Genomic DNA, 11,972 nt, shown 5'->3' with positions numbered 1-11,972 from the left:
CGTTGCCACCAAAAACCTCGTATGTAACGGCTACTTCACATTTTAAAAACACACACACGCACAAAATAAATAAATAAATAAATAAAATAACAGAACATCATCAGTCAGTATTACTCAAAATAATTACATTCTCTCACACAATTCCATTTTTCTTCCGGTCAAAACTTCTCTCTCAGCAATTTCTCTTTACAATATCTCCTTAATCTGACAATGGATCTTGGGTGCTTGGACTTGGGTTGCACCGCAGTCTCAGACAAGTTAAGCAATGACAGAGCAGTTGATTCTACGAACAAAGAAAGCGTTTCAAACGAGCCCGTATCAGCCAATTCTAAATCCGGAAAGGTAAACCTCTTGTGTTTCGCTTTCAAGATTTGGGTTCTTGTCGATACTTCTGTCTATTCTTCTATTACCATAGATTTCTTTTTTCGGTTGTTGTTGTTGTTGTTATAAGCCTGCGTTTTGAGTGTTTGGGTTAATGTACGTACTTGCGCTCTTGGATTAGAGTTTATGTTAGGGTTTTTTAATTTTAATATTGCTAGTGTTTTCTGTGGATTGGAATCATACAATAGTGGTTTGCGTTGTTTAAAGTGTGAATTATGAGTGTTATAATTGTGTCTCTGTCATATTTGATATGAAAAGAAACCTCAATATTGCAATTGTTCTTGGAAACTCTCTGTCAAACTCGGATCGCTGTTTGGCTTGAATAAGTTCAACTCGAACTCGCTTCAGCCCGAACCCTCTTGTTGATGTCTGCTCGTCTGCCAATAGCCAAATATTTTTCTTCTTTTTTCGGCTATTCTTCTCCTTCTTCTTGTTCGATTCTTCTGAATTCTAATGATTTTTCTTCTTCTCCATTGATACTGTTCACCAATCGAACGAGCCTAGCTTCGAGGTGACCTTTGTTCAGGTTTGGCTTGAATCGATCCCTCGTTGATAAAAGTTGAAGTTGTTTAATTTTCTTGAATATCAAATTAGCACGTGATCTGATGGTTCCTTGCTGTTCTGTTTTGCCCCCCAATTTACTGCCTCACATCAAGAATCCTTATTCAAGTTCAGTAATTTAAAATTTATTATAGTGTCTCTTTTCTGTCTGTCAGCTTTGAATGCTATAATATTGAGTCAAGCTCAACTTGTTTTCTGATTGCTGCTTGGGAACGATATTGAGATGATGTATATGGTTCACCTATTGTACAGTTGTTTTGCTTTTTCCGGTGATGAATGTTATAGGCTGACTATGGTGAGATACAAAGCTTAATGGAACAAAAATACAACAAGGTTTTCTCTTTTTTTCTTGCAGATTTTGTTTATGTATGGTTATGTGGTGGAATATACTTATAAACGGAATAAATCCTGACATAGTATCATATCTTGTAAGAATTATGTTCTCTTGTCATGTCCGTACATTAAACTTGTACAACAAACAGAAATTTTATCAATGTGGTGAAACTTTATGATTTTATTCAACTGTTGTAAGGTTTTTTTTGTGGTATGCAACATCGAAAAATTCTCTATTTGCTAAATGTCAGTATTATTTGTTATTTGACCTTTTATGTTTATGCTTATTAATTTCTTTTGAGTAATATAGAGTAGATCGCCAAAAGGGACATCCCAATCAATGTTGAATGCTCTAAACAAGTTTACATCGCAAATTAAGAAGCCCCCTCACCGAAAAAATTCTCCTATCAATTGGTTTCCTCGCAAAAAGGTGGACTCCTATCTAAAGAGGAAGATAAGAATGCTGCAGGTGTGTCATATGTTATGTTCTTTTTTATATTTATGAGAACTCTTTGTTTACTTTGTAGAAGCAAGATTCTACTGCTCAGGTTCTCATTTCAGGAAGTAGATGGAATGAATTTAACTCTGGATGAGACACTAGGTGACACAAATCCACATTACTCAAGAGTCCTTAGAGAGAAAATTGCAGCAAGAGAGGCTGCTCACAAAGCCATGGAGGCTCGGAAAGCTGCACTGGTGGAAGCATCTTGGTGTCGAATACTTAAAGCAGCAAGGTAAACTTTTGAGAGAATGGAGAACATGATTACTTAGTTATTAAGTTTCTCTTCAGGATCCCATAATATGCAAGTTTCCTTTCTTTTTTGCAGGATCCAAAACAAAGAAGCAGAAGCCCTTCTGTCAGAATCTGAGAAAGCGGCAGCTGAAGCTTTTGAAGCAGCAACAGCCATGGGAGTTATCATGTATGATACGCCAAATTGTCCTCAAAAATATTGTCAAATAGAACCATCTGCTGAAAACAGTGAAGTGTCCACTACTCATACCATTACAGCATCATTTGAAACTGCATTTGAGGTAGATAAAGAAGTTGCGGCAGCGGTCAAAGCTGCATTCATTAGACTTGCTAATTGCTCTTCCTTCAGTAAAGATGAATTTAGAGATTGGCTGCATAAAATCAGTGAGAATCCGGACACAAATGACAGTAATAAGGAAATATCAGGATTTTCTTCAGAATGTGAAACAGAGTCTGGGTCAGAACTTGAAACAGTGTCTCAAAATACTGGTTCTGGTTCTCAAGACTTGGACTTGAAGATGCCAGTTAATGGGATGAGGCAAAGAAAATCCAAGAGGAGGCAGTCTTCCGACAAGTTCAGCATGACCAAACTGATAGAAATGATGCTTGAGAGGCTCAGTCACCTGCAGGAAGATGAACTTTCATCTCTTGCCACTATAGTTGCAACTTGTGGTTTAAATGCTGCCTTAGCTAAAGTAGAGAACTGTAAGATACATTATTCAAGCTCTGCTACTGATAGCTCCACTTCAGCTCTTAATCCCCGACGAATGTCTTCTTTGGGAGCAGGAACAGCGAAAAAAACTAACCTTGATTACTTTATGGATGTGCCAGCAATCAGGAAACATACTGAGTCAGAACTCCCAAGTCTAGAGAAGTTTTTGGTTAAGCACATGTCGAAACTTGAAAGAGAGGTGCAAGAAGCCAAGAATTCCAGAATGAATGAATCCAGGAAAACTACTGGGGAGTATCCTGGTAGAGTTGAACATGGACTGGTCAAGTTACAAAATGAAACTTCTCAATCTGAGGCTGATTCTGATTTGGGAAGTGTTCTTGTCAAGCGTTCTTCAAAATTCATGAAAGAGGTTGAAGAAGCAAAGAATAACCCTGGAAATAAGTTGGAGATAATTCATAAAAACTTGGAAATAGGAGGAATGCCAAACCAGGTGGTTAGTCGTCAGAAGGAAGATGTTCAAGATGTCCCCAGTTTAGATAAGTATCTTGTGAAACATGTCTCGAGACTGGAAAAAGAGGTCCAAGAAGCTAGGAGCCGAAGAAATAATGACCCAGTTCAAAGCAGGGTGACTGATTCAACAGAGAAGAATTCTTTAAATTCTGTCCCAAAATCTGAGAAAAGTGAAATTTCTTCTTCTACTACAGTGGTGGGGAAAGAAAATTTTGACCTGAATAAGGAAGATGCTAGATTTTCTGAAAATGATAGTCTTGACAAGATCTTGGTAAAGCCAGTGCATCGGTTGGAGAGGGAGAAAATGCAAGCATTGTCCAAGGGAAATACTTATGGTTACAATAGGTCTGAAAAGAAACAAATAGGGAACAGTGTAACAGATTGTGATAGCTTGGACAAAGTCTTAGTAAAGCATGTTTCTAGATTGGAAAAGGAGAAAATGATGTCCAATGCAAGCAAAGAAATCGTAAAAGTGAAGAGAAACACGCATTCATCGATGAATGAAGAAGAGGTTAGTCTTGACAAAGTTTTGGTTAAACATAAATCAAGACTGGAGAGAGAAAAGGTGGCTGCAGCTGCTGCTGAGGAACCAGAAGTCCTCGTTAGATCATCAGTATCTCGTAGAGAAGCAAGGGAGAGAGAATTGCAAGAAGCATGGGGAGGATTGAGCTTAGGAAACTCTATTAGGCCACATCTTTCTAAACTTGAAAGAGAGAAGGTAATTTCCCCTCATTCTTGCTTCTAGTGTTTTTGGCTTGCTTTTTCGTGCAGAAGTATAAAATGAATTGATCTTTTGATGGGTTTGTTTGTTCTTTCTTTCGTTCAGGCTGCTTGGATTAAAGCTGAAGAGGAGGAAAGGAGGCAAGCAATGGAGGAAGTGTAACTTTACCCCCCAAGTAGAGTGTTCAAGTTAAAATCAAATTGTAACATATATAGTCCTCTGTATACTTCTTTTTGTTTCCTGTGAGACACTGTTGATTGATTCATCAACATGGAGGAGCTTCCTCTAGCATGTTTCTTTCATAATCAAAATAAATCCTTTCATATGTTGAAGGGTTTTTAAATGATTGTTATTTAGGAATTCTTGAACTCAGGATTGAACTATGAGCACCAAGTATCCATGAAATTGAATTACATAAGCAATTATTCTCCTGTTAAACTTGTTTCCTTGACTCCATTTTTCTCTGTGTGACATTCTTTTTCATTGCATATAAAATTTTCCACTTAACGATGTTAGGCTCAGTCCAGCCCTACTTTGGGGTGGTTGGCACAGGAAGAAGACTTGAGTAATAACCTGCCAGGATATATAAAGAACTTAGGAAGTTGGAATTTAAGGGCCTGAAATGCAGAAATCCGCCGTTGCTAAAAATACAACAAATATTACTATAAAATTATGATAAAAATTTGAAACAAAACCATCCAAATTAATATTCAATTATCAAATCATAAAATTATAAGAACCAAAGATCATATATAGCAAAATGGGTCAAGAAATTAATTGTCCAATAGTGTTGGATTTGAATCAAGCCAACTTAGCTTGTTGTTTGATTAGATTTAAATTAAATTTCATTTAGAGTTTCAATTTGATATCACACTTGAGTTTTCAGCTTGAATCCTCTTTATTCGGATAATATCTTATTGGTGATATTATTTATCTTGTCTATCTTGTGTATAATATTATTTATCCTATTGATAATATCTTTAACCAATTTGAACATATTTGAACTTAAATTGATTATTTAAGATTTAAATCAAATTCAAAGCAACTCATATTCTAACTTGACTCAAGTCAAGTTTAAGTTGAGAGGGTTAATTCATTTTAAAACCGAATTGAACTCAAATTAAAGGGAGTTTGACTCATTTTGGCTCATGATCTTGAGATGGTTTGATTTGGTTCAAACTTGGTTTGAAGTCTGATTCTGATTATGTCAAACAATTTTTAAAACAATATTATTTTATTTATTATTAGATAAAACAATGTTATTTGATTAATAAATTGTAAACTGAAGCCATAAATTTAAACAATATATTTGAGCAATGAAGTTGAGTAAACTAAATCAAACTATTTTTTATTTAAATCGAATTTTAATTACTTTTGGTTTTAATTAATCAAACTCGAATCAAATTTATATTAAAATATTTTTTATTTAAATAAAATTTAAACCATAAAATATTTAAATTTAGCTCAATTTGTATTCACTTATGAACAGGAGAACCCTGTCATTCAGCAAAACAATACGCACTTGCGGGAGTGGGGATTCCATCAGGGAGCACCATCTCCAAAATCAAGCACCCCGTCATACACGGTGTTGAAGAAGAGAGTCCAAGTTGCCAGTTAGTTTCAAACAAGTAGGGACCTCAGGACCCACATCACGCGGCAGACAACTCTCCACAGCCAATCACACTCTGACTTTCGTCTCCACTTCACGTTACTTCTAAGTTTGAACTCTTCAACTCTCTTCACTTTCTTCAACGCCCATTGACTTGACTTCACTTGACTACACCTACCAAACCCATTCATTCTTTCGTCCTCCTTTTTTCCCCTCTTCCTCTCTGTATTTTTGTTACTTATTACTGCTTTGCTTTCTCTTCTTTTCTCTGTCTAATAATGGCTGCTGTTTCTCTCCTTTTCTCTCCCTTTCTTTCTTTCTTTCTCTTCGTTTCCCCGGCTCTCGCCACCAACTCTGAAGGTATTCTCCCTGCCCTTCTGCTCTTTTATCTCTGAAATTTCTTTTTTTTTTAAAAAAAAAAATCTTCTGCTTTCTGACCTCTGTTTGCTAACATGACCCATGTTCGAAATCGTGCAGAAAATAAGAAAAAAAATTAACTTTGATGTTGTGTTCATTTCGGTTAAGCAAAGTTGTTTTTTTTTTTTCCTCTAATTTTTCTTTAGTTGAGTTGCAGATTTTGTGTTCTTTTTTATTTGTTTTAATTGTGGGTTATTTTGTTTGTTTCCAGGAAATGCTTTGCATGCTTTGAGAAGCAGGTTTAATGACCCTACAAATGTGTTGCAGAGTTGGGACCCATCTCTTGTCAATCCCTGCACCTGGTTTCATGTCACCTGCGATGCCAACAATCACGTGATTCGCTTGTAAGATTCAGATTCTTTCTTCTTGTTCAATTTTTATTTTTTGGGGTATCTTTCATTCTGCAATTCTTGTTGATTTACATTTTTTTTTTTTTTAATATCAGGGACTTGGGAAACTCTAACATTTCTGGGTCTTTGGGGCCTGAACTTGGCCAGCTTCAGCATCTGCAGTACTTGTATTACTCTCTCTCTCTCGTTATTTTCAATTCTTGTTTGATTTTTATATTTTATGTAGTGATTGTGTGGGAGCTTCTTTATTGGTTGCAGGGAGCTTTACAGGAATGACATTGGAGGAGAAATTCCAAAGGAGTTGGGGAATCTGAAAAACCTTATTAGCATGGATTTGTATCAAAACAGATTTGAAGGAAAAATCCCCAAGTCTTTTGGCAAATTGAAGTCACTTAGATTTCTGTGAGTATCTTGTTGCTGACAATTGATTGGCCAAAAACTTTAAACCTTCTGAATCTAGTTTGAAATTCACATTTCGGCATGGTTGAATCAATGCCGCAGGCGGTTAAACAACAACAAGCTCACAGGATCTATTCCGAGGGAACTCACCACTCTATCAGACCTAAAAGTCTTGTAAGTACAGAGAAAAAAAAATTGTCGAACCAAGACCTTTATTCGCTGCTTGGATGATTCTTTTATTAGCTGTATTTTGATACCCTTTTCCAATGTTGCAGTGATGTTTCCAACAACAATCTGTGTGGAACAATCCCAGTTGATGGCCCCTTCGCGAGCTTTTCGATGGAAAGGTAATAGTCCACTGTTGCTATCGCCATTAGCCATACAATTACATGTACTAAGGCATAAACTTCTCCTATGATTGAGGGTTTGAATGGATTTATGTGAATGTTTGGTTTATTCAATTTCCGATCAATCAGTGAGAATCATATAATACGTAAAGCGGGTGAAAGTTTTGATTGTTTACCAGGAAAATTATTTGGCCTTTTCTTTTACTGCAACAGGGAAAGTATTTATGCATCTTTATATATCATGTAAAGGTGCATTAACTAGTGTTTTTCCATGATTCTTTAGTAGCTAAATTACTATTGATGCATTTTATTCTCATTGAAACTATATGCACCAAGTTTTTAGTATTCATTTGGATACTGAAATGATATATCATGATGTGATTAAGTGATTTTTATTTAAAGATTAAATAATACTCAATCACATGATAACACATTATTTGAGTATTCAATTGGATGCTCAAAATGAGGTGCATAAAGCATTACTCTTTTATACTTTACAAATGTTGTTTTGATGGGTATTCAAATTATGTGTTTTGTTGCTTTCTTATTCAGTTTTGAGAACAATAGGCTCAATGGACCTGAGCTGCAAGGACTGGTGCCTTATGACTTTGGATGCTGAAGAAACATGGGACTTGTGTTGAAGACTGTAATAGCTAAGTCTTATATATGGTGAAGTTGCAGAATAAAATGCCTAAATGTATTATGTATTTGACAGTGCCACACTTTTCATTTCATTAGTAACAATAGCAAGTAAAATGAGATTAAAGAAATTTGAAGCTTAAGACCTCAGTTTTACCATCCATCTAGAGAAATGCTACTGTTTCTGCAATTTGTATGGTGGCTGCATATGAAGAAAAGTAACTAATCATTTGTATATTAACATTAACGTGTTATTATGTGAATCAAGTATTTTAACTGAGAGATAAAATAACATTAAAAAACATATTGACATATTATCATTAATATATAAATAAATATTTATTATTAATATATAAACTATCTGATCTTTATTCTTTAAATGAGTTAGGCCCAAAAATCCTTTATATAATTCATAAAGATTAACTTTAATTTCTTGAGCTGAGTTTGAGTAGATAGTAGCTCAAATTCTGTATAAATACAATCAAGTTGAATTTAAACTAAGCAATCTTGCCTCTTGATTGCAGCCGTGCTTTTTACCGTGCTTTTTATTCTCTTTTGCAGAAGCGGACGGCGGGGAATACAAAGGGATCTTCTTGAAATTTTAATTAGTAAAAGAAAATAATGAGCATACGGCAAGTGATGATCCAAGGTTTGGCATATCCCTAATAAGGTAGCCATTTGCACCCTTGAGTTTATCCAGGAGAAATGGCCCTCATACATCTCTAACTTTCATAATTCATACAGCCATCGCGTATGTAATGCTCTTTACTAGTAAGCCCTCAACCTTGAAATCCTTAATCATACTGAGGACGTGCCAAAGTCATTTTAAAGATCAGCTGCAGTGAGTGAAGCTACCTACTAAGTTTTGATGGTACTTCTTTTTTTCCTCCTAATGCTTGTGCCACACTCATGTTAAATGCTGCAGAGCAAACCATTCCTTGAACATGAGTTGCCTGAACAATAGATTCTTGCATGGGATCAGAAATTTGAGAGAAAATCAACTTCTCTAGGAACCTATCATCCAAAATATTGACAGGCTACTAAAACAATTCAACATAAACCACCTGTCTTAGGTATGGACAATGGCAGCCCCACCTTTTCGACAACCTTTCCCACTTCATTTTTGTCTCCTTTCTTTTACCACTCAATGCCGCTTTAACTGACCAATATCACCACCACCACCAGAAACAAAGCTTCTGCCAAATCTTTCGTGATTTCCTCTTCCATCTCAACCAACATAGCGGTAACTCTTCCAGGTAATTCCAATCAATTGTCAAATTTTGCAACATTCTTGATGCCACCATCCCCATCATGCATTGTTGAAACTCTTTGTGTGGTTTCATCGAGTAGGTTGTTATTATGATGGACAGTGAATCATTGGGTCAATTGGTTTCAATCATCAAGAAACAATGTGATTTTTCAGAAGATTATAACAGGGTAATAATAGTGAATGGACTTAAAATTTCGGCTTGGGAGAAGGACTATTTCCCACCCAACTTTTGATGCATTCTCAAATTGGCACCCACGACAGATTAAAATCCAGTTTTCCCACCCATGAGCTGTTAAAATGGATGATATCTGTTTGCATAAGGGTAAAATGTCCATTTTACCCTTGTTAGATGAAATGACCAAAATACCCCTCAATTTAATTTTTTAAAATTGATGTGAGGGTTTTACCATTCACCCTCCTTAGGTTTTAGAAACTAACATTTTCACCTTCCCTAAAGTTTTTAAACTTTAAAAACTAACATTTTCACCCCCAAACCTAGGGTTTCCATATTTTTCAAAATACAGATGCCTCCCATAACTTTCAAAACTAGCATTTCACCCCCATTCTTCAACTTCATCTCCCGACGTCTTCTCCGGCGTCGTCATCGGCCTCCTCCTTCTCCTGGTGCGACGGCCGTGGTGCGACGAAGAGACGTAGATCTCTTCGTCGCTCGTCGTCCAGATCTGGGAGATCGGTTTCAAACTTCGCTCGTCATCCAAATCTGGGAGATCGCTCGACGAAGGTCTCTCTTTGTCTCTCGTCGCATCTGGAAGATGCGTTGATGAAGGACGACGCTGTCGCATCTGGAAGACGCGACGACGAAGGACGACGTCTGTTCTTCCAGATCTGGACGACGCTTCGTCGTCCAGATCTGGACGACGAAGGGTCGTCCTTGTAGTCGGAGATGGGAGATCGGTCGAATGCGTCGGCCGTTGATGGTGGCCGGAGAAGGAGCAAACCCCAGGGGTGAAATCTAAACTTTTCAAACTTTGAGGATGGGTTAGTTATTAGTTTTTAAAACCTGGAGGGGGGAAACAGTTAAATTTAAAAGTTTTAAGGTTTTAAATAGCAAATGACGATTTTACCCCTGTCCCTAACGGAAAAATTGGACGGTAGTTTGGTCACGGGTGGGAAAACTGGATTTTCATCTGCCGTGGGTGCCAATTTGAGGATGCATCAAAAGTTGGGTGGGAAATAGTCCTTCTCCCTTTCGGCTTTAGTATTTTTACCATTGATGAAAAATGAAGTCGAACAGGTTTGGTTATTGGCATTTGGTTAAAAGAAGCTTGCAAGAACTGAATTTCAACCCCTAAGCAAAGTCAAGTCTGAATGCGACGTGTAAAGGTTAGGATACGTGGCGCGCAGTGAATGGCAGAGGAAGACTCGTGTACAGAAAGCAATGGGCCGCCAGAATTCCTGGAGTTTCACTAGCAGTCAGCCTACTTGCTACCTTAAGGATTAACTTACACTCGCTATAATAGCCAGTCACGTGTCCAGGAATTCCTTTCCTTGGCTTATAAAAAACAATCAAAATCTCTTTTTCGTATTTTAGGTTAAGGGAGAACGAGGTAGGTGCTTGTGCAGGTGACAACATTAATTAGGTCTAACCTTTCTTTTCTTTCAATTTCACACCACAGCAACATACAGGCTTATCGGAGGGGTGGCATGGTGATATTCAATCTTTTTCTTCTCTTAATCTCACACGATGACAAGATCAAAGCTTTGAAAAAAATGATATTGATAAGAGTTAATCAAAACAGATGACTTTAATAATACGAGTGAGATATAAAAAATATAATTCTAATAGTCATCTATTAATGAAGATTGCTTTGAGTATGATGCAGGAGGTTGGTGAAGTGAGAGTAAAAACTTATTACATTAATATTAAAACTTCAAAAATCAAGTATGAAAAGTATTTTATTCTTTTCCCTGAATTTTACAAGAACTAATAAGAAAATCTTTATGAATGTAGAAATATATCATTTTTTAAGTTTGTAAACGTGAATAATAGTTTTTCTTGAATAAAAAATAAAAGTTAAGAACATTAGGGATGGGAACGGGGAGCGGCGCAGAGAATATCAATCTCCATCTCCGGTTTATTTTCGTTATGAAGATGAAAATGATTCTTTGTCATTTTTCTGTAAAAAAAATCTTTTTTTCATCTTCTCTACATCCTTGAAGGAAAAAATATTCTCCTCGTACCTGTAAAAAAGAAAATCTTCTCTTTATATCTTTTAAACACAATATAAATATATTAAATAATAAAATTAAGTAAAATTAAAATCAATTCATTATTTCAAATATCACAAATATAATATATTAACTACTTTAATATGCATAACAAAAATGTAAATAAATTTAAAAAATATAAATATTCTAAAACTATAAAGATATATTAATATTTTAAATAAATTTATTGATATAAAGTGACAAATATAGGGACGGGGACAACAATGAGGATAGGGGTAAGGTAGGGCGGGGATGCGTCAGAAAAAGGAGATGACACATGTATCTCTATCTTTAATTACAATATTTTTTTTATCTTTATCCTTGTCTCATTCTTATTTTTATCGAAAAATTTTATCCCTATTAAGGTCAAAGAGGGTCAAAGTTTCTAAAATCAGACCAAAAATTATTTTCTTTAAAGAACACTTATTTGAAGCATAGTTTTAAAAATTAGAGTCATCTAATTGATTCGATTCGTTGGATTATCACCCATCAACCAAAATATTTTTAATTATATATTTAATAAAAAATTATTTAAAATTATTTAAAATTATTTGAAACATTATTTTTAAATAATAAATCAATCAAACTATCAATGGAACTATTTGATCGACTAAACATTTCCTCTGCCGGATCAATGTCTAATTCATTATGAAAACATTGGAGGTAGAAGAGCAACTAGTGAAGGTAGAAAAAGGGAAGCATGGATTTAATGGGTCAAAAAGCGAGTATACACTAATTCGCACTCGCGGTAACTGCTCTTACAAGCCCATCAATAAACTGTA

The 11,972-nt window shown here is 35.7% G+C and overlaps 2 protein-coding genes across 2 annotated transcripts; both read left to right on the top strand.

Annotated features, from left to right (window-relative positions):
* Positions 1 to 94: 94 nt before the first annotated feature.
* LOC123207956 lies at positions 95 to 4,368 on the top strand. Its single transcript, XM_044625442.1, has 5 exons — positions 95 to 342; positions 1,586 to 1,744; positions 1,837 to 2,009; positions 2,103 to 3,927; positions 4,036 to 4,368. The coding sequence occupies exons 1-5, from the start codon at positions 211 to 213 to the stop codon at positions 4,090 to 4,092; spliced, it is 2,346 nt and encodes a 781-aa protein (XP_044481377.1). The 5' UTR covers positions 95 to 210; the 3' UTR covers positions 4,093 to 4,368.
* A 1,332-nt stretch (positions 4,369 to 5,700) lies between these two features.
* Positions 5,701 to 7,834, top strand: LOC123207955 (leucine-rich repeat protein 2-like). Its single transcript, XM_044625441.1, has 7 exons — positions 5,701 to 5,899; positions 6,168 to 6,300; positions 6,402 to 6,473; positions 6,565 to 6,708; positions 6,808 to 6,879; positions 6,981 to 7,052; positions 7,605 to 7,834. Exons 1-7 carry the CDS (start codon positions 5,818 to 5,820, stop codon positions 7,669 to 7,671), a joined length of 642 nt encoding a protein of 213 aa, XP_044481376.1. The 5' UTR covers positions 5,701 to 5,817; the 3' UTR covers positions 7,672 to 7,834.
* The last annotated feature ends 4,138 nt before the right edge of the window (positions 7,835 to 11,972 follow it).

The sequence above is a fragment of the Mangifera indica genome, unplaced genomic scaffold (genome assembly GCF_011075055.1).
Source record: "Mangifera indica cultivar Alphonso unplaced genomic scaffold, CATAS_Mindica_2.1 Un_0123, whole genome shotgun sequence".
Lineage (NCBI taxonomy): Eukaryota > Viridiplantae > Streptophyta > Magnoliopsida > Sapindales > Anacardiaceae > Mangifera > Mangifera indica.
The sequence above is the reverse complement of the archived record's forward strand: the minus strand, read 5'-3'. Positions and strand labels throughout refer to the sequence as shown.